The sequence below is a fragment of the Sciurus carolinensis genome, chromosome 1 (assembly GCF_902686445.1).
Source record: "Sciurus carolinensis chromosome 1, mSciCar1.2, whole genome shotgun sequence".
Lineage (NCBI taxonomy): Eukaryota > Metazoa > Chordata > Mammalia > Rodentia > Sciuridae > Sciurus > Sciurus carolinensis.
The window spans coordinates 4,211,345-4,238,206 of record NC_062213.1 but is presented as its reverse complement, the minus strand read 5'-3'; the positions used below and the strand labels follow the sequence as shown (position 1 = coordinate 4,238,206).

At 46.7% G+C, this 26,862-nt stretch overlaps 1 protein-coding gene across 4 annotated transcripts in view; it reads right to left on the bottom strand.

Moving 5' to 3' along the window:
- Positions 1 to 26,862, bottom strand: part of Trappc9 (trafficking protein particle complex subunit 9) — a 533,127-nt gene that overhangs the window by 178,002 nt on the left and 328,263 nt on the right. For all 4 annotated transcript variants that reach the window (XM_047546065.1, XM_047546089.1, XM_047546081.1 and 1 more), the window contains one exon: positions 17,114 to 17,224. In XM_047546065.1, the coding sequence (XP_047402021.1) occupies positions 17,114 to 17,224 (111 nt within the window). The remainder of the gene's footprint in view (positions 1 to 17,113; positions 17,225 to 26,862) is intronic.

Genomic DNA, 26,862 nt, shown 5'->3' with positions numbered 1-26,862 from the left:
AAAGCAGGCGTTCCAGGACACGTTTTCCCAGAGAGGCGAGACCTCAGCCTGGCCCTGCCCCACAGAACCTGCAGGTCCCCATCCAGACAGCAGCCAGGCTGCCCCCAAGGGAGACACAGCGACCTGTCTCAGCCTCCCTGGCGCCTTCTCCAAGACACAGTGGGACCTGAGCTCCATTCCTGGGCCAAGGGGCAAGGTGCCAGGGTGGAGGGAAGAGCCTCCTCCCGGAGGAGACAGAGGCCCGAGGGGAAAGGGCAGAACCTCAAAAGCCACCGCAGGACTCTGCTGCTGGAAGCTGCGTGGCTGCAGCCTCTCTGCACTTCAGGGTCACTTCCCTGACAGTGGACCCTTGACTCCAGTGCCATTCACAGCCCTGCTGCCATGTCGACGGACAGGACCTGAGAAGGCCTGGGAACGAGGGACCCCATTCCCTAAGGAGGGAGCCAAAGCCAGTTCCTGTCTGGTGGGATGGGAGTCCCGCTCCGTGGGCCCTGGGCCTGCCTCACCCTTATCAAACCTACCCCAAGCCAGGCTCTGCACAAAGAGCTGCACCTTATTCTCAGCTGGACCATCAGCTCATGCACACAAGGCAAGAAACATAACTCTAAAGAGTGCCGACTGCTGGAAGCAGAATGAAGGTACCAGACGTCAAGCGTTGTGTGTGAAAAACCCACCCTCATGGTACCCACGCCACACCACGCACCACCACCAAAAGCTTGGGGGAGAGGTAAGGAGATGTAGGACTGGGGACAGATACTCCATCTCTGTTTATACCTGGTGGCACAGCTCTGAGGAGGGGTTGCCTGGAGGTGGTTCCGTGTGGGCCATATCACGATTGCTCTTCCCGACCTTCCCCCAGGAACAAAGACCCAGAGGACACAGAGCCACACTGGGAGGGTGCCCCCAGGACCATTAGACACCAGTTGCCCTCCGTGAGCCAGTAAATGCACCTCAAGGTGGACAGGTACAAAGTGCTGGGCAGGCCACTCAGACAAGGACACTCTTCCCTTCAAGTTGAGCGGGCTATGGGAGGGGGCTTCAGGCCACAAGCAACTGATGCAAGACATGACCTGTGCCACCATATGCCATGGCCCTGGCACAGCTCAGCTCAAAATGACTCAAGCCACCAATGCCATGGTCAGGTGTTTCCTATCTGAACCTCAACCAAACCTCCGCATTCGAGGCTGGACCCCTGGGGCAACAGAGAGAGCAGCAAATCCATACCCCAAAGAATTTCTGCAAAACAAAATACAGGATGAAGAATAAAGTTAACTTTTTCCCACTGACAAAATGCCTCCCTGATATGGTAAGATGGGAGGAGGTGAAAGTTCAGCTTCTCTGTGGCTGGAGTTCAGACCCAGCCTTGGCCAAGGACTCCCACCGTCCAGGAGGCTGCACACAGGCACAGCAGTGCCTCTTCCTCACGCAGGCCCAGCAGGCCCCAGCAGGAGGGAAGGGAAAGACATGAGTCCAACAAGAGAAGAGAATGAAAGAGCACAGGTTTCCGCCTTAAGAAGAAGTGTGCCTCAGTTATCTGTCACATGCGTGCAAGAGCAGACACTCAGACACTCATTATGCCTCACTGTGTGAGCAGATGGACGCAGCTAGGCTCACCTCTGGGGCTCCCTCTCAGGGGAGTCTGAGCTCATGGCCCCATCTCATCAGCTGAGCAGCCGACCTGCTGGACAGAGGCCACTGGCCAGCTTCCCCAGATAGTCCAGGCTTGGTCCACTGTCCCCGCATTGCTACCTCAGTCATCACTGTCTCCAAGCCATTCCCAAAAGTATCCAGGGTCAGGAGCTGTAGTCAGGAGGGCTGCATGGCTGTGTGTGACCAAGTCAGTGTACCTAGGAGGCTTAACCCAGATGAGGTGACCAATGTCAAAATCAAAGAAATGCAACACTAACTTTAAAAAAAGAGGGGATATCAATGTGAAAAAGACCACAAAGAAAGTTCCATGAAGCTGGAAAAGGAACAAAGTAGTCTCCCCACTTCCAGAGTGCTAACCCTGATAAGAGAAGGCCAGGATGAAACCACAGGGCTCTCTTCACAGCTCAGCCCAGCTCAGACTCACGCAACAACGCGCAAGAGAAATGGGGGCATTTTAACAGGGATGAGTTACAGGCAATACCTGACCCAAAAGAGAAGCTGTGCCTTGGAGTCAGGATCTCAAGGACTCAGATGTAGAGTCTCCCAGGAAGGACAGAAATTCTGATGTGTCTCTAGAGACAGTGCTACTGCCGGTTGGGGTCCGTACCTGAAGAACCACAGCTCCAACAGGAAGACCAAGGCAAAGTCGCTCTCTCAGTGCCCCTCCACAACCCTCATGGAGAACACCAGGGAGGCTGCTCCTGTCCCCTGCACCTAGGGTCTCTCGGAATTGGCCTTTGAGGCCCCCACCTGCACTATGGCACAAACAACCACGCCTGTCCACAAGGTCACCTCTTCTGTCCCAGCTTTACTCTGCACAAACTCCTGTCCACCCAACCCCATCCTCCCCTCTGCTCTGAGGTCCACAGCAGGTGCTCTCTCCAAACAAATCTTCAGAGTGACCCAACCACTTGTGGTCCACAAAGGCCTCCGTGCAGAGAGCAGTCCTTCCCACCAGCCCTGGAGCAGTCGGGCATGCACGAGGCACCTCAGCGTCTGCCTCACACCATACGCAAGATAACTCGCTCAAGGAGGGTTAAAGAAACAATGGAAGACCCAACACTGCAAGACCTGCTGATGCCTTTGCCTAGGAGGTGAGTCTCTGGGAAACCATATTGTTGGGTCTTGTTTTTTAATCCAATCCACAGGTCTATGTCTTTTGATTGATGAGTTTAGTCCACTAACATTCAAGGTAATTACTGAAATATGATTTGTATTCCTGGTCATTTTGGTTTATTTCTGGTTTTTAATTTGATTTAGTTTCTCCTTTGATCAACTATTCCTTTAGTGTAGTTCCTCCCTTTACTGGTTTTCACATTTTTTTTTTCATTGCTGGTGGGACTGCAAATTAGTGCAACCTTTATGGAAGGCAGTGTGGAGAGTCCTCAGAAAACTTGGAATGGACCCACCATTTGGCCCAGTTATCCCACTCCTCAGTTTATACCCAAAGGACTTAAAATCAGCATACTACAGTGATGCAGCCACATCAATGTTCATAGCAGCGCAGTTCACAACAGCTAAACTATGGAACCAACCTATGGATGAGTGGATAAAGAAATGTGATATATATATATATATATATATATATATATATATATATATATCATATATGTATGTATATCACATACATACACAAAGGAACATTATTCAACTTTAAAGAAGAATGAAATTATGGCATTTGCTGGTAAATGGATGTAGTTAGAAAATATCACACTAAGTGAAATAAGCCAGACCCAAAAAATCAAAGTTCAAATGTTTTCTCTGATACACGGATGTTAATTCAAAATAAGGGGGGGTGGCACTAAGGAAGAATAGAGTTACTTGAGATTAGGTAAAGGGGAGTGAAGGAAGGGGAGGGGGTATGGAGGTAGGAAGAATGGTAGAGTGAAACAGACATTATTACCTCATATACATATATGACTGCATGACTGATGTGATCCTACAATATGTGTAATCAAAAAATGAAAGATTACACTCCATTTACGTATGATCTATCACAATGCACTTTACTGTCATGTACAACTAATTAGAACAAATAAAATTAAAATTAAAAAAACTGTAAGACCTGTAGTACAGGAGGAAACAGGTCTAACCTTGGAATATGCAAAATTTTCCTTGCCATGATACCAAAAGCACAATTTATAAGAGACAAAACTACTAGATTGGACTTCAACATTTAAAACTTCTGCTCACCATGAGGAAAATAAAAGGATGATTCATAGGCTGGAAAAAACATCCCTGTATCACAAATCTGAAAAGGGTTTGTATCATAATACAGAAAGAACCCTCTGAATGCAATAACAAGATGGCCACCAGACTGCTCAAAAGAGCCCTAGACTCAGACACCTCTGCAGATGAGACCTCTGAGTGGCTCACAAGCTCCTGAAAAGGTGTGATTGTGGGTCACTAGGGAAGTGCAAATCAGAGCCATAGAGGCACACCGGCACCTCCAGGATGACTAAGACTTGCAGCTCACATAGCAGCTGGTCCAAATGGGCAGGAGAATCCACCGCCACCTGCGTCCTTCACTTCCTGCTGTGGCTCTGGCCTTGGAATCATTTACATGTGGGCACTGACAACCGCTCAGCTGGTCTTCTCCACAGGAGCAGCGTAGGACAGCGGGGCAGGAGACAAAGGCACCCAGGACAAACTGCTCCGGGTGCCCCTGAGCTGGTGGGACTCAAAACTAACTACATGACTGGTTACTCAGCACCTCCCTGAGCTCCAAGGGGATGGTAACCCCTGTCCAGAAACATAGACACACAGTTACAAGCTCAAGTTGCTATTAGAGAAAACAGCATAACGCGACAAATGCACACAGAGGACGTTCAAGCAAGTTTGGGTCAGAAAGTCCCAGACAACCCGACTGGGCTCACCCTCCCCTGCTCCCAAAGACACACTCCTGGGGAGCCCCCAGATGGAGTCACTCGTACCCTGGCATCTCAGAGTAACTGGTCCTCGGCTCCAGGACTACGTCAGAGCTCTCCAGGTTCTGCTAGACCTCTGAGAGCCTGCGAGTGCCAATTGCTAGCACTGCCCATGTCCCTCCCTGGCAGCCATAGGCAGTGATGACGCTGATGGTACAGAGCCGATGGCATCCTGTCTTCCTCTGTCATCTCCAGACCCCAGACAGGACAGCACCTTTGTGTTTTGTTTTGAAGAAGAGCTGGGGATACTTAATGTCCACTGAGCCCCTGGGGATGGAAAGGCACATGTGGACTCCAAGCAAGGTGTCTGGGTGCAAGGCCAGAGCAGGGAAGAGCAGCGGGTGCAAAGCAATTGGACCCTCCAACAGGCAGAGGCACGCACAGAGCAGCTCTGGGGACACACCGCTGGGCAGACCAAGCACCTAGATCCCACTGCTCACTTGACAAGGAATAAAGAAGCAGCCTTCACCCCTTCCTCCCTTCCTCCACCATTCTCCCCTTCCCCCTTCATCCCTCCCACCATTCTCCCCTTTCCCTGCCCGTCCTCCCTCCCCTTCACCCCTTCCTCCACTCCACTGATCTTTCTATCAAGGAAGTCCCTCCCCTCTTGCATTTTTCCCCACTTTATTTTGGTCTAGCTTCTGCATATCAGAGAAATGCACAGCTTCTGCATTTGACCTCTGACTTTCTAGTTCTGGCTTTATTTCACTTGGTACCATGGTCCCTAGTTTCATCCACTTCCTGGCAAATGCCATAATTTCATTCTTCTTTATGGCTGAGTAGTGGTTCATGTACATATACCACATTTTCTTTATCCAATTATCTGTTGACAGGCACCTAGGCTGGTTCCACAGCTTAGCTATTATGAATTATGCTACTATAAACAATGATGTGGCTGCATCCCAATACTATGCTAATTTTAGATCTTTTGGATATATGTTATGGCTTAGATATGTGGTGTCCCCCAAAAGCTCGTGTGTGAGACAATGCAAGAAAGTTTAGAGGTGAAGTGATCTGTTATGAGGGCCTTAACCTAATCAGTGCATTAATTCCCTGGTAGGGATTACCTGGGTGGTGGCTGTAGACAGGTGGGTGTGGCTGGAGGAGAAGGGTCCCTGGGGTTATGACTTTGGGATAAATGTTTTGTCCTCCTTGAGAGAAGCATCAATTCATGCCCCCCTCCCTGCTCCCTCCTCTCCCACCTCCTTCTTGGAGCAGTACTACCAGCTGCTGTCCTCCTCTGCCCCTTTCCACCATGATGTTCTGCCTCACCTCTGGTCCAGAGAAAGGGAGTCGGCTATCTACAGACCAAGACCTCTGAAACCATGAGAACCCAAATATGCTTTTCCTTGTCTAAATTTGTTCTTGCTAGGGCTTTTGGTCCAGAAATGAAAAAGCTGACTAAAACATATACCAAGGAATGGCACAGATGGTGGCTGTGTTCTGTTTTTTGAGGAATCTCTGTACTGCTCTCCAGAGTGGCAGCACTAATTTGCATTCTACCAACAGCCTGTAAGTGTACCTTTTCCCTACAACATCATCAATATTTATTTACCTGTATTCGTGATAATTGCCAATCTGACTGGAATGAGATGAAATAATGTAGTTCTGATCTGCATTTCCCTGATTGCTAGAGATGTTGAACATTTTGTCATATATTTATTGTCCTTTTGTATTTCTTCTTTTGAGAAATGTCTGTTTAGTTCTTTTGCTCACTTATTAATTGGTTTTTTTTTTCTGCTGTTAAATTTTTTGGGTTCTTTATATATTCTGGATATTAACCTGTTATCCAAGGAGCAGGTAGAAGAGATTTTCTCCCATTCTGCAGCCTCTCTCTTTACTCTCTGAATCATTTCTTTTGCTGTGTAGAGGTTTATTAATTTGATGCCATCCAAATTATTGATTCTTGATTTTATTTCATGCAAATCTTGTTAAGGAAGTCAGTTCCTGTGCCAATATATTGGAGAGTTGAATCAACATTTCCTTGTAGCAGTTGCAGAATTTCTGGTCAGATTCCAAGGTCTTTGATCCACTCTGAGTTGACCTTTTGTGAGAGATAAAGATCAAGTTCCATTTTTCTAGATAAGGACACCCTGTTTTCCCAGCACCATTTGTTTAAAAGGCTGTTTGTCTTCCAATGTATGTTTTTTGGGCATTTCATCAAGTATCAGATGATTGCATCTATGTGGGTTTGTCTCTGTGTCTTCTACACTGTTCTGTTGGTCTTTACGTCTGTTTTAGTATCAATACTATTGTTTTTATTACTATAGCTCTGCAGTGTAATTTGAGACCAGGTATTGTGATATGTCCAGTATTGTTCTTTTTGCTCAGGACCAATTTGGCTATTCTGGGTCTCTTCTTTGAAATGAATTTTAGGACTGTTTTTTCTAGTTCTGTGAAGAATGTCATTGGTATTTTGATGGGGATTGCATTTAATCTGTGTGATGCTTTTGGTGGTATAGTCATTTTGACCATATTGATACATGAACACGGAGGTCTTTCCATCTTCTAAGGTCTTCTTTGGTGGTATAGTCATTTTGACCATATTGATACATGAACACGGAGGTCTTTCCATCTTCTAAGGTCTTCTTTGGTGGTATGGTCATTTTGACCATGTTAATACATGAACACGGAGGTCTTTCCATCTTCTAGGGTCTTCTTTGATTTCTGTCTTTAGGGTTCTGTAGTTTTCATCACAGAGGTCTTTCACCTTCTTCATTATATTAATTCCCAAGGGTTTTTTTTTTTTAGGTTATTGTAAATAGAAGAGTTTTCATTTCTTTTTCAGTAGGTTCATTTTTGGGATATAGGAAAGTGACTGATTGATGTATTTGATCTCCTATCCTCTGCTGTTTCATTAACTTTGTTTATCAATTCTAGAAGTCATCACTTGAGTCTTCTAAACATTAGATCATGTCATCAGCAAGCAAAGATAATTTGACTTTTTTTTTTTTTCCCCTATTTGTATCCCTTTAATTTCCTTCTCTTGTCTTATTGCTCTGGCTAGAGTTTCAAGGGCTATAATGAATAGGAGTGGTGACAGTGGACATCCTTGACTCATTCCTGACTTTAGAGGAAACACTTTCAGATTTTCTCCATCAGTATGTTGGCCTTGGATTTGTCATATATATTGCCTTTACACAGTTGATGTAAGTTTCTTCTCTCTCTAGTTTCTCTAGTGTTTTAAACACAAATGGCTGCTGAACTTTGTCAAATGCTTTTTGTGCATCTATTGAGATAATCATGTGGTTCTTGTTCTTAACTCTATTTATGAGGTAAATTACATTTATGGATTTGCACATGTTGAACCAACCTTACATCACTGGGGTTAAGTTCACTTGATTATGGTATATGATGTTCTTGATATGTTTTTTAATGTAGTTTGCTAATGTTTTATTAAGAACTTTACATCTGTGTTCATCAGGATATTGGATGGTAGTTTTCTTTCCTTGATGTGTCTTTGTCTGGTTTTGGTATCAGGGTGATACTGGCTTTGTAGAATGAACCTGACAATGTTCCCTTCTTTTTCATTTCATGGAATAATTTGAAGTTTTGGTATTAGTTCATCTTTAAAGGTCTGGTAGAACTCAGCTAAGAATCCTCTGGTTCTGGATTTTTCTTTTTTGGAAAGCTTTTAATAGCTGCTTCAATTTCGTTACTTGATATTGATCTATTTAATTTTTCTATATCTTCATGGCTCAAATTGGGTAGGTCATGTGTCTCTAAGAATTTGTTAATATCTTTGATATTTTCTAGCTTTTTGGAGTGTAAATTTTCAAAATAGTTTCTAATGATCCTCTTTCTGGATTTCAATGGTGTCTGTGATGATATGTTCTTTTTAATCTCTAATTTTGTTAATTTGGGTCCTCTCTCTTTCTTTTGGTAAGTTTGGTTAAGGGTTGATCAATTGATCTTATCTTTTCAAAAAAAAAAAAAACCATATCTTTGTTTCATTGATCCCTTCTATTTTTTAATTCTCAATTTCTCAGACTGGCTCTGATTTTAATTATTTCCCTTCTTCTTCTTTTACTAGGATCTTGAGTTGTAATGGTAAATTATTTATTTGGTATCTATTTGTTTAATGTAGGAACTACGTGCTATAAACTTTCTTCTTAGAACTGCCTTCATAATGTCCCAGAAATTTTAATGTTATATCATTATTCTTATTTGTGTCACTTATTTGTTTCTAAGAATTTTTTATTACTCCCCTGATTTCTTCTGCTACCCAATTGTCATTCAAAAGAGTATTATTTAATTTTCAAGTGTTAGAATGTTCTTCAAGTGTTAGAATGTTTTCTGTTTTTTATCTTATCATTGATGTATAATTTCCTTCAATTATAATCTGATAGGATGCAAGAAATTATCTCTATTTTTTTGTATTTTATAAGATTTGCTTTGTGTCCTAAAATATGAACTTCTTTAGAGAGTGTTCCATGTACTACTAAGAAAGTGAATTCCATTGTAAATGAATGAAATAGTCTATAGATATCTGCAAGCTTCATTTGACTAATATTTTTTAGTTCTGAAGAGTCTTTATTTAGCTTATGCCTGGATAACTTATCCCAGTGGTGAGAGAGGTATGTTAAAGTCACCCACTATTATTGTATTGTGGTCTATTTGATTATTTATATTCAGAAGGGTTTGTTTTAGATAATAGAAGCACCATTGTTTGAAGCATAAATATTTATAATCATTACATCTTGTTTAGTGATGACTCCCTTAACCAGTATGAAGTGACCTTCTTTGTCTCTTCTGATTAATTTGGACATAAAATCTTTTTTGTCTGATACCACAGTAGTTATTTATCCCTCCTTGCTTTGGATTTCCAAGTGCATGGTATATCATTTCCTATCTTTCACCTTTAGTCTGTGGATGTCTTTGTAAGGTAAGTCTCTTGTAAACAACATGTGGTTGGGTATTTTTTTAATCCAATCTGACAAACTATATCTTTTTGATTGAAGGGTTAAGACCATTTACATTCAATGTTATTATAGAGAAATGATTTTTTACTTCCTGCCATTTTGATTTATATCTAATGTTTAATTCAGACTTGATTCTCCTTTTATTTATTATTCTTCTAGCACAATTCATTCCTACTCTGCATTTTCATTTTCATTTTTCCTACATTAAATATTGCACTGACTGAGTATCTTAATGATTATGAATTCTTTTAGGTTCTGCTTATCATGGAAGGTTTTTATTTCATCTTCCATTCAGAAGGATAATACTGCTGGATATAGTAATCTTAGTTTGTACCCATTTTCTTTTAGGGCTTGGTATATATTATTTCAAGCCCTCCTGGATTTTAGGGTTTGGGCTGAGAAATCAGCTGAAATCCAGTCTGGTTTATCTCTAAATGTGATCTGCTGTTTTTCTCTTGTGGCTTTTGAACTTCTATCCTTATTCTATATATCAGACATTTTCACTGTAAGATCTCATTTGATCTTGCCTTTTGAAGTTCATTATGCATCTCATATTTGGATTTCCATTTCATTTCTAAGGTTTGGAAATTTTTCTATTTATTATTTCATTGAAAAGATTGTGCATTTGTTTGTTTGTATTTCAGAGCCTTCATCTACACCTATGATTATTAAATTTTGTCTCTTGATGATATCCCACATTTCTTGAATATTCTTGTCATGGTCTCTTAACATCTTTTCTTTTTTGACAATTTTATTTTCAGGATTATATTTCAAGGTCTGAAAAAAATCTATCTTCAAAGTGATCTGTTGGTGATGTTTTTCATTGAATTTCTAATTTGATTTACTGAGTCTTTCATTTCCAGGATTTCTGTGTGGTTCTTCTTCAGAATATCTATTTCTGTATTGAAATGATCTTTCAGTTCCTGTATTTTCTAATTTCATTCCTTACATCTTCTTTTAGCTCACTGAACATTTTAACTATGAATTTTCTAAATTCCTTCTCTTATATTTCCTCCACTGTGGTCTCAATGGAGTCAGTGATTAAAGTGTTGTGGGCTGTTTGGGGTAGTCCCTTGCTTTTTCATACTGCTTGTATGTCTACCCACCTATTGGGATGGTCATCTCTACAGAAAGGACACATACACCCTTGACTGCACACCCTTCACACAGGCCCTGGCATGCTCTGATCATGCATGATACACCAGGCATGCTGCTAGGTATGCAGGAAGGATGAATTTTACTATTTAAGAACAGTCGTCAGGCATGGACTGTTATCCCTATTTTATGCAAAAGTCCTTGGGACCTCAACAAGGCTGGATGACTCACCCCAGACAGTGAAACAGTTCAAAGTTGAGCCAGGCTGGGACTCACAAGCTCCAGGCCTGTACCTACTGGCCTCTTTCATGGCAATGGGCAGTTGAGGGTCTATACACAGGGCGAGCCATACACCAGCATGGGCCCTCCTGCTAGCGCCACGCTAAGGAAAGACTCCAGACATGGCCCCATAGGGGAAGTCACCAAGAACAATACAGAGAAAAACCCAGAAGGAAAAGCTAGGATTTATAAGGAACCAAAAGAAGCAAGGCATATGCAGACCCAATCAAGCTGCTTATTTTTCTGAACTCACAACAAGCAAAGAATTTCTCCTGTCATCTGAGTCAGCAAACTGCTGCATCTTCCAAGGCACTTGCCAGTTGCTTCTCTGGGCTAAACTCTGGCATTCCTGCTCTCTGCCTATTGATCATTAGGAGGCTCCCATTGTCCCAAGAACAACTGGGTTTCTATCAGGAAAACTTCACAAGCTGTTCTGGACAGGGGACTAGAATCCACAGCTCCACCAGCCCTTGCAGGGCTTGCTAAGCAAACCTGAGCCTCGGTTGAAGGGGAAAGAACACATAAGGTGCTTTCTTCCTGCTTCTAGAAGTTAAGTCTCCAAAGGAATCTTCTAATTTTCTTTCAGATTGAACAACTAGGTACACAAAAAAAATATTTATCATCTGTAACTCAAAAAGACTACAGAAGGGAACACCCAGGCTGAAAGGTTGAGAATGCTAAAACATTATAGGTAACAATAAATAACAACTAGTGTTACGGTTTGCATATGAGATGCCCCACCCCCAACCAAAATAAAAAGCTCACGTGTTAATGCAGGTACATTTGGAGCTGAAGAATTTGGCTAGGAGAGTGTAATGTAGTCAGTGGATTAATTCATTTGATGGATTAATAATTTGACTGGACTAGGCAGTAACTATTCAGGTAGGGTGTGGCTGAAGAAGGCAGGTCACTGGGGGTATGCACTTGGAGATTACATTCTGGCCCTGGCTCTTTGTTCTGCTTCCTGGTCACAGTAAACAGTGCTCCTTTACCACGCCCATCCGCCATGGGCCCAGAGCAATAGAACTGGCTGGCTACAAACTGAACCTCTGAAACCATGAGCCAAAATAAATTTCCTCTTCTAAACTGTTCTTCTCACGTACTTTGGTCACAACCACAATAAGATAACTGACACAACTAGCAATGAAACTAGGCTCCACAGATTAGGTATCACTTTGATGATCCACAGTGCTCCTTGGAATATCTGAAGGAACCAAATGAGAAACAGAGTTAAGGACGGCTTGGGGAAGAGCCAGATATATGCATTCTGTGCTACTCTGCTTGGATGAGCAGGAACAGGAATTTGCGACACCACACAACCCCTGGGAGTCAGAGCTGCACAGAAAGTACAGCCTTGACAAACTCAAGAAGTTTCAGGGCCCCAAGCTGTGGGCTGCCCATGGGCCCCTCCTGGGTCCTTCTGCACCAAAGCTGCTCTGTGGTCCATGTGGGTGCACTGACAAAACAAACCGCAGGGTGAATGCATCCAGATCCTCCCAGTCACAAACCCTTCCATGTGTGGACACTTCAGCACAGGTTCCCTGCAAAAGAACATAGTTCTTCTACAGCAAGGGGGGACAAAACAAACACAGTCTCTTGAAGCATGTAATGAGATAACATCTATTACCATAAATTAAAAATAGATTTATGCATTAGTGAGGGTTATTGTGAAATTTAATTTTAATGGTTTGATAATTAAGCAAAAAACAACAATTATCATATCTTAATTTTCTGGTCTATTTGGAGCTGGAGGCACCATGTTTTCTTAAATTTTGTGTCATTCTTACTCAGGAAAGCCTTCTACTATCTCTTGTCACCTTTTTTAAAAATGTTATTTGTTCTTATTAGTTGTATATGACAGTAGAATGCTTTTGTACATTTTGATAGAGCATACATAAATGGAAGGTAGGTGAGAAGGGATGCCAGTTCTGGGGACACAGCCAAGCCACTGTGGATGACTCTTGTGAAGGGCTATGCAGCTGCAGTCTTGCAACCACGGCCCAGTTCCAATCAACTGCATGACTGTGGCCAGCTCTGACTAGGGAAAACAGGCACAAAGCCCATCCTTGAAGATCAGCTGCGAGGATGAATAAAGTGAAGCAAAGAACAGTGGCACCTCGAACAACACGCTCCTAGGAGGAAAAGGAAAGGTCCCACAGCCTGCAGGTATAGGGATATTTCTATCCACATCCTGACCAATGGTGGGGAGCCCAGGAAATGTATTCACCACAGAACAAGCAGCACTACCCTGTCAGACAAAAATAAAGCTAACCCATAATCCTCAGTCACAGACCGATGCTGAGAAGGTCCTGAGACTGGCAGCTTAGAGACAAGCTTCCACTCCCAAGGACCTGCAGAGAAGAGAGTCAGAAGGTGGAAAGTACTGAAATGTCATCTTTAAATGAGAAGAGCAGAAAGATCTCTCTAAGGAACACAGGGGTGCGGGTGGTGTTCCTACCGAGGGAAAACGGCCCTTCCACCACTCCCTGCCCATGCGCTCCTGTGTGGAAACTCTGACCCCCGCTGATGGCATTAAGAGGGGGAGCCATTGGGAGGTGACTGGGTCCTGAGCATGGCCCCATGAACTAGATTAGTGCCCTTACCCTCCTCTTCCTCACCTGAGGGCAGTGACGAGTTCTCTCTACGAAGCAGGAGTGGCCAGAGCAGACAGTCAGCTGGGACCTCAGCACTGACTCTGGCCTCCAGGGCCACGGGGAGCAAACTTCTCAGTCAGTGGTATGGTTCCAGCAGCCCCAGGGGGCCAGACAGAAACCTGATGCCAAGAGAGTGGGGCTGCTGTGACAAAGACGTCCGCTGCTGGAGCAGCTGTGGCTGGGTGCAGGCTCTGAGGTGCATACTCTCGAGGACAGCCGACTCTGCCCAGCATCTGAAAGAGTGGGGGGCTGGAGAGCCTGTCAGTCTCAGAGGACATCTAGCTGATGCTGACGGGACACGGATGGCCATGGCCACCCTGAGGAGCTCTCCGACAGCAGTGTAGATGGTGCTGCATACAGAAGCAGAAAGGTCACCTAGTTGTGGAGCAGCAAGACCATGGCCAGCGTGTGCTCATGCACCAGTGCTTTCTGGGAGGTAGAGCTTGTGAGCAATGCAACTGAATACGCAGCACAGGAAAACATCCACGCAAGTGCTGAAGGTGTGGCTTGGTTTCTCTCAAACTTTTACAGTAAGGTGGGAGCGAAGGATAGATAGAAAGACACAAAAGCAGAACTTAAATCTGCAATCTTCTCAGTCTATCCACAGTGAAAGTAAGAACGCAGAGGATGTGGCCAGGTGACCACGTGCTGAGAAGGTTGGTCACTCAGTCACCTCAACAGAAGCCAGGACTTGCCATCCCAAAGGACGAATGACCCCAAGGGCACTTCAGAAGTCATAACAGGAGCCTGGCACAGGCGCGAGCCCTGCTGGAGCATGGACTGTGGAACCACCAGTGTGCCAAGATGGTTCCTGCTCATAAGAGCACAGGCACAGACCTGCCCCAGGGGTGGGTCCTGAGAACAAATCCCTGCCTCACGGAGCTGCAGGGTGCTGCCCCACTGGGTCTGGAAGGAGGACCCCACCTTAGTAGGTCTGAAATGAGGGTCCCATTCAGTGGATCTGAAACACAGAACATCAAGCCAAAAGGACTATTCTCAAGACTTTGGGTTGGTTGCTCTAATGGGGTTCTGGACTTGCTTGGGATCACAACAGTTTTTTACTCATCCTTTTAGGAATGGGAACATTTGCCCCATGCCTGTCCCAAATTGAGACCAAAGAACGTGAAGCCCTCCATGCAGACTGAGCATGCACCTGACAATAGACCAGAAGTGATTTCCTGTGTCCCAGGTCTCAGTGCTGGGTGTCCCCAGCAGGGGCTCACAGCAGAGTCCCCATGGGTTAGTGGGCAGCCTCAGCAGTGGGGACTCCATGGACAGTGCCCCAGATGACATCCCAGGCAGACCTAGCATCAGCCTATCGTTTACCCATCACTCTCCACCCCACTGGGAACAGCAAGGTGCCCTCCTGGGTCAACGAGGCATGGGCACCCTCCTGGACTAGACCCTCCACTCCTCGCACTGTGTTGCCCCCAGCTGGGAGGGGTCCTTATCCATTCATCTTGGCCCCGCTGGAGCCCGACACAGGGCTCACCACATAGCAAGTCCCCCAACTATCAATATTTATTGAATGAATATTTTATGAATGAATAAAACAACATGTGAGTTGTGAGCTTTCGGAAATGAGAAGTACAGCAAAATGCTTAATAAAGCAGCAGCCCGAAGCACAGAACCAAATCGCAATTATTTGCAACTGGGGTTGCTAATATTATTCAGCCATCCTCATTGCCAAGAATGAGTCAAGCTTACACCACTGAACATGCCTGGCAATTCATACTTTTTAAAAGCGTTTCATGTTGGTGTCATAAGAAGACTAGATTTATGTTCTCTGGGATCTTAGGCTACAGCAAAACCTCTAGATAAAGAGGACAGGTGCAGATGGTTCCCTCACGGTTAAGCAGCAGACCAGTGGATGGCAGCCGCTCCGTCAGAAGGTTCTGTCCAGCACCTAGGATTCTGCAGCACATTCACCAGCAGAGCATAGGAGCCCACGCAGGCACACACAGGGCAGCAAGCCTGCTGGGGGCAGGGAGAGCAAGGGGATACCACGCATGCGCTCAGCTCCTCTCAAAGGAGGGTCAGGAATGCCCCCCAGCCACTGAACTCCAACTTCCAATTATGTCCCACGGGGCTGCAGGGCCTTGCTTTACTTTCCTATGTCATTAACGATCATATTAAATATCAATATCCTGGAAGCCACCTTATTGTGAGTGCATTAGCATAGAAATGAGTAAGGTGCCATATTTACACAGTGAAATATTAGCAGCAGTCAAATGAAAGAACCGGATTTTTTACTCCAAAGTATAATGCTTATTTTGATTTTCAAAAGGATATATATGATAGGGACCCACTTATGCCATTAAAAAAACACTCAAAATACCATTTGCTTCTGGATACGTATACATACAGTAGAAGAAGCAGAACATGAGCCAACACCCGTCACCTGCATGGCAGAGCTGCCCCAGGACAGGCGAGATGGTACCAGGTAGGCAGGAGGGGCTTCAGCTGTTATTCTTTTGCTTGTTTTGCCAACATTTTCTTATTTAAAATATGCCCAATGTGAAGCTGAAGGATGCCACAGTGAGACCTTGCACACCCACTGGGCCAGACTTGCTTCTGTGCGTACTTGTCCCTCCATCCGCCTCTCTAGCTGGCATCCAATGAATGTGTTCTGTGTTTCAACCACCATTGTAGGATTGTGCCAGGCCCAGCCCCCAGCCTGTGGACCATCCGCCACAGCTCAGTATTGTTGGCAGTTTTTCTTTTGCTATAAATTGCGTACAGGGAAATGTACAAATCTCAGGGGAACAAGTGCTGAGTATGCAAACCCTGCAGAGCCACCCCACCTCACCATTTCCAGGAAACCACCTTCTGTCCTTTCAGGTCAGAGCCCTTCCAGCCTCTGGAGGCTGTGCACGTCCGACCCTTCCCACCACAGACTGGCCCTGGCCCCTTCACCACCCATGATGCTCCCAAGGTTCTTGTTTGGGGGACTACGCCATTCTTAGGACAATGCCACCAGTTACCTATTCATTCTGTAAGGGACATGGCGCTCCTTCTAGTTTTTGGTTTAGAGACACTCTTGCATCGCTCTTTTGGTGACCATATGTCTAATTTTTCTTGAGTAAATAACTAGGCTGGACCATCTGGGCAAAGCGTCAAGGTGTTGGCTTGATACGAGGGAGCGCACTGCTTCTCACAGGCTGCGCTGGCCTGCCTTCCTGACAACAGGGGTGAGCCTTCCGGTCGCTTCACGTCCTCCCCAACACCACTCTCACCACTCTGATGAGGATACAGTGGACCTAGTTGTGTTCTTTATCTGCATTTCCCTGCTGACTAATCATGTTAACATGCCAGGTAATTTTTGCAAACATTTTCTTTCCTTATAATAAGACAGGGGTGTACGGAGAGAAAGAGAGAAAGAAATCTGGCGCAAATAGAGCAGAACACGTGTGCTTCTATCACTTATTTTTTGTATGTTTGAAATACTTAGCCATTAAAACTTATCTCCAGGTGTACAACCCTAACTCCCAGGTTGGGCTTACAGGCACAGCTCCATGTGGGGAAAGGCCACGAGAGGGACACACCCTGGGCCTGGCTTGCTCCCAACCTCCCGTGGGACACTCACCGCTGGCACTCGCCGGCATGCAGGATGAGCTCCTCGTTGCTCCTGGCGCTGACGGTCAGCTCATGCTCGGTGGAGTTGAAGACATCCAGAAGAAGGTGGCACTGCCGGGTACTGTGTTTAAAGACAAAAGAAGGTTCAGAACCCCACAGCCCCTGAGGAGCGACCACCTCTCCTCTCGGAGCTCATACCACGAGGTGAAGACATGCAGAAGTGCGAGGTAGCAAACGCCCCTGGGCAGAGAGGACCACTGATGTCCGTTCTGCAGAGTTGAACTCACTCATTCCAAAGTGAGTTGGGCATCAGATCCTCCTTCATTCTGGGGACATGTATGGGAACGCAGCCATGCCCATGGCATACCAAGTGACCGTGGAAGGCAAATGGATGGATACACAGGAGGAGGACTGGAGCAGCTGACTCCAAAGTCAGACCACCCAAGCCCGTGGTGCACAGCACCAGTTAACGAAGGCTGTGTCGTGAGAGGCGCCGCTCAGCCCCCAGGGACCACGGCAGGTGCTGTGCCCTGGAGCACCAAGAACCTGACCACAACTGTTTGTACACCCCACCAGGAGCTCCTCCCGGGGTTCCGCTTACCCCGCAGAGCCAGGGCAGACACTGTAGGCTAACGTGCCAGCCCTTTGAAAGCTCTACTCCCTGCGCTGCTGCGGAGAGGGAAAGCTACTTCTCAGGTCCCCATGGCTGCTCACAGCAGGAAGCAGTCCATGTGGCCAAGTTCTGGCAGGAGACACAGCTCCCGGGGCCTGGGCCTTGAAAGAAGGCTGTGCCCTTCAGCCTCCCTCATCCCCTACTCCCCAGAAGTAAGCCGGATGCCTCGAAGCCAGCAGTCATTCAGAGACAAGGACACCACTCCAGGCTGCAGTGGGTGGGGTGGGTCTGAGGGGCCTGCGGCCCACGCTGTCCTGAGCAGCTGCAGCAGCTCCATGCTGCCTCCTCCCTCTGGACTCATTAGGGACATGGCTGAAGTATTTCTGAAAAGCCAACAGTGCATGCTTCGTTTGTGTCGGTCACTATTTGTTAGGTTCCCATTACGGCTGAATGCTTGCCTAAAACTAACACAGTACTCCAAACATCAAGCATCACCCCCAGCACGGGACAGGTAACTGGTAAACACTCATGGATCTAAACAGCATGTAGGACCAGGACCAGAAAAGAGGGCACAGAGCAGGGGCCCATCCTTCTTGGAGAAGGAGGGTGAGATGTTTCCATGAGGGGAGGGAAAGGCTTGGAGAAAGACCTGTGGTCTGGGTCACAGGACTCTGAATTCTCACATGTATCCCCCAGGTGGGAAGCGAGGCCTTGCTGCTTGCTGGGAAAGCCAAGCCCAAGGAAAGGGGAGGAGGACAGACCCTGCCATGTGCCCAGCATCCCGACTCACCTGGGAGTTGGTCACTGCCACATGCTCCCCTGAGGAAGGGAGGCCCAGAAGAGGACAGAGCACTGGGGTGGTAGCCAAAGCCCCACCTTCACAGCAGCTGAGGACCTGGCTTCCAGGTCACACCTGTGCTTGCTCTCTCTGGAGAGGGAAACCGAGGTGCAGAGGGGTACACTGGCACATCCGGGGCCACACTCACACACACAGGCACCCAGGACTGGCGTGTGACCTCTCAAGGGGCGAGGCAGAGGACCAGCATCTCGTTTCTGGCACAGACAGCAACGCACACCTTCTGGTGACAGGTTCACAGTGGATGATCCCAGGGTCAGGGTTTGGCACTTGGAAAATACTCCTGCGCTCCGAAAGCTGCCTACGAGGGCTCTCGCTCAGAGCTCCCGGGAAAGTGAGCTCCCTGAAGCAAGGTCCATTCTGCCTGTGTCATGACTTCACGGAACTTACCAGCAACATCTCTCCCCAGAAATGGGAACTCGGAAAACATTCACCAGAGGGGAAGCTCAGGTGATCCTGAGGCCTGGAACAGAAGACGCTGGTACTGAGCACCCTCCCCGCAGGGCAGCACTCCGGGAAGCACAGGAGCGGGCAGCCTTGGCACACAGCGCGGTTTTGTCCTGGCTGTTCCTGACTCACTGTCTGCATGTGGGGGCGTCTGGATCCTCTATTCCCTCTAATTGTTGACATGATGATGTATGGGTGGGCCTTTGTTTTCTCGCTGTTACTCATGAGTTAATTCCCTTCCCCAGACTGTGGGAGCATTTGTACCCACAGTAATATCATTTAGTCTGGGGATCTTTCCCCGGCGCTTTGGGTGATTTTCTCCCAGGCTTATGCTCCATTTGAGCACATAGTACTTTAACTCTTGTTTGCTTTGTTTTGTTTTTCTGGATCCATCTTTCTAAAGAATAGGAAAGTCCAAGGAGACTTCCTGGAAGAACTCAGATCAGGGCAAGTCACTGAAGGACAAATATGTCGGCTAGCTTTGGAGAGAGGGGAGCAAAGACCCAGCTGCACGGAAGAGCACCTCCTTTGGGAGTCTGAGGTGCAGCTGGGCAAGGGGGCTCAGGCTGCCAGGCAGAACACACTCTGGTGGGAAGCGGTGTATGTGGAAAAGCCTGCGCATTATTATCTCTGCCCAGAATTGAAAATGTTATTAATTAACTCCCCTGACCTATGTTCTAAGCAGAGACAAGCAAGTGAACAGGGACTTGGGACCTCAGCTTCATATGAAGTATACGGGGGTAGGGGTGTGTGAAAATTCTAACTTTTCTTTGTAAAATTAGGAAAATGGTTTTAAAAGATTGCTGAACAAAGGGTTAAGACACACAAAATCAAAACATTTCTATACATTAACTGAAAACATCACAAGGTAAAATTTTTTAAGAAAAAAAATTTGCAATAGCCATTCAGTCCATAATACACATCCAAATAATAAGAGTGACAGAGTAAAAGCAAGGTGCATATGGAGAGCACCTGAAGTTCCGTGGAGCAACAGTAAAGACAGATAAGCACAGAGATGGCATGATGCTCAGTATGAGAAAAATACTTCTAAAGCAGTTGCTATTTTCCAATTTCACAGATTCAATGCAACTCAATAAAGATGCCCCAACAAAGGCTTGTTCTTGGCACAGCTTGACGTACTTTTCACAGTGTTACACTGAAGGGCTGAGAACAAGAAAATGGTGCCAAGGACGGCTCTTGGAAGGCTCTGGTCAAGAGGAGTCAGGAAGGACCAATGGGAAGACAGAGGTCCCGGGCAGTGGCAGGTACACACGTGGCCTCAAAAAAGAGCCCAAAGGAGCCAAGTGAGCCCAGGGGATGGAAGGGTGATAAAAATGAGCATTCGACAGTGCACAGGACAAGAGGCCACTCAAGACAGAAAGGACCCGCAACCTCCTGCCATAGGCAAACAGATCCCAAGGAGACCCAAAGTAAGAGCAGAGGGTTAAAATTCTAGGTGAACAGCCTATGGTCTTGGAACAGAGAAAGATTTCTCAAATGACTCACAAGATATACGGAATGTAAGAGACTAAAATGTTTGGTTGCATTAAAATGAAGAACTTTGGTATAACAGAAAACATTAAAAATCAAAGCGAAACTAAGCCACTTTGGAAAAGGTATTTGCACTACCTTAAACTAACAAAGGATTAGAATCCTGGATTTATAGAAAATTCCTATAAATCAATAACAAATGACAGTAGCAAATGAAGCACTAGCCAGGAATTCACCATTGAAACTGGAGGAAATCCAATGGTCAATAAACAGTGAACAGTGAAGGCTCAATCCAGCTGGTGGCCAGGGAAGCGGAAATGAGCCTCAGACACCTTCTCCCGCTCGCCCTAGTGGAACAGTCAAGATGTATCCCCGCACCAAGCGCTGGCAAGATCCACGACAGCAGAAGATGTGGGATTCTCATGCACTACCAGGAGGGTCGTAACTGGCATGACTTCTTCAGAGAGTACTGGGAACACCCAGGACAGCTGCCCACCAACACTGTGACCTGACGTTTAACTTCTAGGCATGTACATCTTGGGGCAACTCAGGGTGTAGCAGGGCACTTCCAGAAACATTCACTACAATGCCGTTTAGCAAAGCAAAGGACTGCATCTGAGGAGGTGCTCGTGAGCTGGAAGGTGGGCAGCCTAGAACAGCCACAGGCCTGAACCTGAGCAGAGGGAAAACGAACCTAGAGCAGCTGCCCTACCAGGGATAAAGCCATTTTGATGACACTGGGCAAAGACATGGAGAAGATACCAGTGGACGCACATGTCAAATTCTGAAATATTTTTTTAAATACTCAACATTGTTTATAAACATCAAATTCAGGATGAAAGCCATTCCTGCTGAGTGAAGAAAAAAAAGTGGTTTAGGACAAGAATACAGAGCATTCAGGGTACACTCTTCTGTCCTTAAATTTAAAAACAGAAGTAAATACATATAGCAAAATATCAAAATTTGACAAATCTACATGGTGAATGAACTCCTGTCCTGTGAGCAGTCTTTGTTTCTTACAGCAAAAATGCTTTATAAAAAGTGTTTCTTAAGTCGCTTAGTCTGGTGTCTTAGCCTGGGTCCCACACAGAAAGTGGAGCCTGAGAAAAGCCAGTGCTCAGGGAAGAGGGTCCAGGGGAAGGTGGGAGTGAGCAGAGTGGTGGGCGGTAACAGCAGCACGGGGTGCCGTCCTGGGGCAATCCCACAGGTCCCGGAAGAACCGCGCACCTGAGTCACGGAAGACGGGATAACTCCTCCACCAACTCTCGACGTCACTGGCTAAGCTCTCCCCTAGGGGCCAGCTCTCACACTTCATGCATGCTGTGCAGAGCAGATGCCCCTGGTCATCCACGCTGCAGCATTCAGAACATTCCAGAAAGCGAGAGTCCCTTGGCACTGCAGAGGCAACGTGCTCCCAGGTAGCACTTGCATAAACCTGGTTGCTGTGGCAACAGGTGGTGTAAAAGTAGGCCAGGGCGTGCAGCGGGCCCCAAGACTCATCTGATATGGAGAGCTGGTAAACCTGAGAGTCTCCTGAAAGGAGGAATTTAAGAATGATTTCACATCCAACGTCCCAGGCCTTCCTGAAGAAGAAACACTTGCAACTTAGGTGACAAGCAAGCAATCCTGGGAAGATCTTAGAGGAGAGCATTCCAGAGAGCATGGAAATAGGTGCAGAAATCTTGAGGTGCAGTGTAATCATGCAACAGAACAAGAGAAGAGGAGAGCAGCATGAGATTCACGGCAGAAGGGTCCTAGGGCAATCTTGGTTTTATTCTAAGCAAGATGGGAAGATATTTTGAGAATTCTTTTTTTTTTTTTTTTTTTTTTTTTTTTTGTGTGGTGCTGGGGATTTGAACCCAGGGCCTTGTGCTTATGAGGCAAGCACTCTACCAACTGAGCTATATCCCCAGCTCTATTTTGAGACTTCTAAGTGAACGAGTGACATGACTTAGTTTCTGTGAAAAAACAATGTGCTCCAATCCAGAAAAAGAGGAGCACGCACAAGCCACCCCACTTTCCTACCGAGGGCAACTGACTCCTGCCCAAGAATCAAAGCCAGATGGACAGTGCTGGACATGCAAAGAGTAAAGCACAGAAGGTGGATCAGAGCAGAGGCCAGAAGCAAGTTCTGAACTGGGAGAATTCTACCTCCCCCAGGGCCCCCGAGATGGGGGCGGCATGCAGAGCCACAGGAGACCCCCTTCCCGGTGCAGCCAGGGGACAGTGCGTGCGACAGAGCAGGCGTGGCATTCCTGGCTTTCCCCTCTGCTCCTCTCGGCCCAGCCCTCGGCAGCTCAGTGAGGTGGATACAGTGCTAGGCGGCCAGCAGGACTGCCCAGAGTCATGCCCCTCCCTGACCCAGGAGCTGGGTTCTCGAGCCACAGCACCAGATCCCCTCCCTTTGCTCTTCCTCCAACTGTCCCACATGAGACACACCAAAGGGGAAAAGCAGACCCTGGCTCTAGAGCAGCCCATGGAGGAGGCAAGCCCTGGGAGTGCTGGGGAGGCAGAGAAGACTGGAGAGCAGTCTGCCCAGGCGAGGCGCGCATGGCTCACAGGGGAGCACAGCACAGGGCATCAGACTGATGACTGAGCTCCAGGGAGAACAGGGTGGCCCACAGGCGGGCTAGTTCAGAGGGCAGCACGGTGCTGTGCAGCTGGACCTGCAGCACAGCCCATGCTGGGCCTTATGTTGTGCCAAGAAGCGAAATCCCTGTGGACCAACAAACACACACACACACACACAATCCCATTCTTCTCAGGATTCAAACAAAACCCCAAAGTCTCACAACATTAGGTTCAAGTATTCAGAATATCATCAAAAATAACTTGGCACAAAAAAATATCAACTTCCAAGGAGGAAGAAAATGAATAGACAAGAATCTCAAGATGACTGTCTCACAGAGAGACTCTAAATAGTCCAAGAAGTTCCACATGGAACAAATGGAAAGAGAAAGCTCGGCAGAGAGGGGAAAATGCACAAAGAAGCAGCAGAGAGAGGCTTGGAAAAGGAGGAACTGGATTGAAAACCTCAAGAGATGGTGAACCATCTTAATAACCAAGGGGAGAGTGGCAGGGGCCACCTGATCTGACTGGCATCAGAGGATGCCACACACATGGCGGACTCAAGGGTCTGGCCACGTGTGCTACCGCGTTCCAGGCCGAGGTGGGCACTCTAACTACTAAAAAGAAGAGAAATCAAGGGAAGTGGGTTTAGGAACCAGAAAGGAAATAAATTAGTATGTTTGAAGGCAGATTAATAAATTGTCCAGTTGAAACAATAGGGAGAAAATGTTTGGAAAAAATAGTTCTATAGGACAAAAAGAGCCTCTGAAAACCGTGTCACAGGAAATTCAGAAACAAAGAGGAAAAACAGCTTGCAGCTTTTGAAGAAACCATGGCTAAACACCCCCCGCCCTGGGCGAGAGACATAAACGGATGCAGGACGCTCAGCAGACCCCAGACAGGAGGAACGCAGAAAGATCCTCGCCCAGGAACATCACAACCAAACCGCAGAGGGCAAAAGGAGCAACCTGAAGCTTCCTCTTCAGACCCACGAGGGCAGAGGAAGCGAACGCTGTCCAAGTGCTGAGAGTCAGGAGCCGTCAACTCCCGAGGCCGCACGCAGACGTGCTGGTGTGAAGAACTGTGCAAGCTCCTCAGCAGAGTGGCCCCCCAGAGAGAAGCACCAAGAAAGTTCTGCAGGCGAAAGGGCCGCCAACTCCACAAGGAAGCCTGCAGGTGGGGAAAGCAGCCACTCTTGACAAGAAGCATGAGGCATGACAACTCCTATGACACTGGACAGCAAACCCACAGCGGGGAGGACCAACCAGTGGCTGCCACTGTTTTGGGTGGGTGCAGGGTCTGGTCAGGGCAGTGTGATGGTTTATTTTGTTGTTGCTTTTCTTCCCTCAGTACCAAGAATTTTGAGATAGAGCCTCGCTAAGTTGCCCAAGCTGGCCTCAAACTTGTGGTCCTCCTGCCTTAGCCTCCCCAGGTGCTGGGATTACAGGTGTGTGTCACAGGCTATGATTACATTCTTAATGAAACTGTTCATCCTGATTGTAGTAAATACATGAATATGTTTATATTAGAAGTCACAAAAATATAAGCCAAATAAGTCTGTTTTACTTGCATGTTAGTCAATGTTTTTAAAACAATGCAATTAAAAATATACATCACTATGAGTATGAAGGTCTACAGGGCCTAAAATTTATTCCAAACATGAATTAGTTGCCCAGCAGAGGTCATGTCATATGCAGGTTGTTTAGTTTCTCTGAATCTGTTTCCACAGTAAGAATTTGCCATGAAATTATTAGCAGGCTCCACCGGAAAGGTGACAGTGCTCTGTAAAACTGGAGCTGAGTGACACACTCACGAGGTGCAGAGACCACCACGTGCCTGGCTGCTGTCGGCGGAGCAGTAGAACCTGCCACTAAGCAAACCACGTTTGTCAGCTAAAAGTGGGTCTGAGAAGCTCACCCCCAGGTCTGAGCCTGCGTGAGAGTCATGTGGTGGTGCAGAAAAGTCCGTGGGGCTTCCCTTCCTCCAAGCCTGGCTGCTCTTTGTGAGGCCTTGTGGTCAATCTCAGAAAAGAGGTGAAGTGGGTGGCACAGAACTAGAGCAGGCAGCAACAGCCACGTGCACTGTGGGTCTCATTTGTGTGGTCTTTTAAGTTCTATATGCCTGCCTGCTTCCTTTACTGCCTTCTTTCTAGAAAGAACAGTGGCTGCATGAAGCTAGAGAGCTTTCTCCAAGGCCTAGGACAGCCATGGAGCCTAAGTCTTTCTGAAGTCCAGAAAAAAGCAGAATACAGAATTGGAACGCTTTCTGGTGGTACAGTCTCCACTTATCCTCTGTCACGCTGAATCACAGAGCTCCAGAGTTCCACGGAAGACTGAACAACTGCCATCTACTTGATGGGGTTACTATGATACTGTGCACAGTTGCCCCAGAAAGACTTGAAAAATCAGTGTCTCTGCAGTGACACCAGGGACCAGGATGTACGGTGGAGCTGGGCTTCACCTGCATGCTGAACCCAAAGAGTCAGAAGAAGCTCAGATCTCAGCGGAGAAAGGAGCACACAGAAAGCAGGTAGTCTGGGTAATGGTCAGGGAAGGTTCCAGAAAGGAAGTGACACTGCACTCACAGGCTTGAGAGCAGGGGGAAGGTCTTCTAGAGGGGCAAATGGCACACACAATGGCCTCTGGCTACGTTTCTAACAGCCAAGAGGTGGGACTCACCTGTATGTCCACAACCAGCGCTATATTGATACAACGTAGTATTGTTCAGCAAGCTAAAATGACACTGATACTTCACTGTGGGTGACTCTGGGAAACACTGCGCTCAGTAAAAGAATCTGGCCCAATGCTACTTGCTTTCATTTACATGAAATGTTTAGAATAAACTAATTATAGAAAAGGAAAGAGACAGATGCAGGAGGGCAGGAGGAGGAACAGGGAGCAGCTGCTCGTGGGGACAGGGTCCTTCGGAGGTGATGAAAACTGCTGGAAGGGGGCGTGGTGGGGCAGAGTGCTCTGTGCACGTGCTGCGACAGGCAGCTGCGCCACCATGGGTGAACTGCACGGCAGGCGGCTGTAGAAGAAAGGGAGCATCTGAGAACCAAGCACAGGGAGCCAGGCGGCCAGGACTGCTGGACACCACATGAACACCCATGGCCCTCTCTCCACCTACCAGCCCGTGGCCCACGGTGGTCCCGACAGTCATGCAGAGGAGGCTGCTGCACTGCACAAGGTGTGCTGGTGAGGACCACTGGCTGGAGAAGAGGGTTGTGAAGCCCACACGCTAACAGGGGTACAAGAATGGTTCTGAAATTGTGCTCCAGGCCTGGGAGCCATGTTCCTCTGTCACCACTCAGTTACAGCACCTCAAAACACGGTAGTGCACTGAAAAACAAGGTTGAAGAGGTGACATGCAGTGCCCAATGCCTGCATTCCCCGGGACTCTGGAGGCTGAGGCAGGAGGGTCACAAGTGTGAGGACAGCCTGGGAAACTCGGCAAGACCCTGTCTCAAAATAAAAAATAAAAAGAAATGGGGAAGTGGCTTAGTAGTAGAGTGTCCTGGGTTCAGTCCCCAATAACAAAAATTTAAAAATCAGATGGCATATAATGATAAGCATGTCCAATTTGGCTTTTCATCTCCAGGAATAAAGAAAATCCACATCCACCAATGATTATTTGAAGAAAAGTAATTGCAAATAACAACTTGAAATCATGTTTCTTGTATCATTATTTGGGAATTAAACTTTACAATGATTAAATGAACCAGCTGAATTTGAAAAATGCCAAATGCAAAAAATCTGAACAAAAGGTCAAAAATAAACACCGG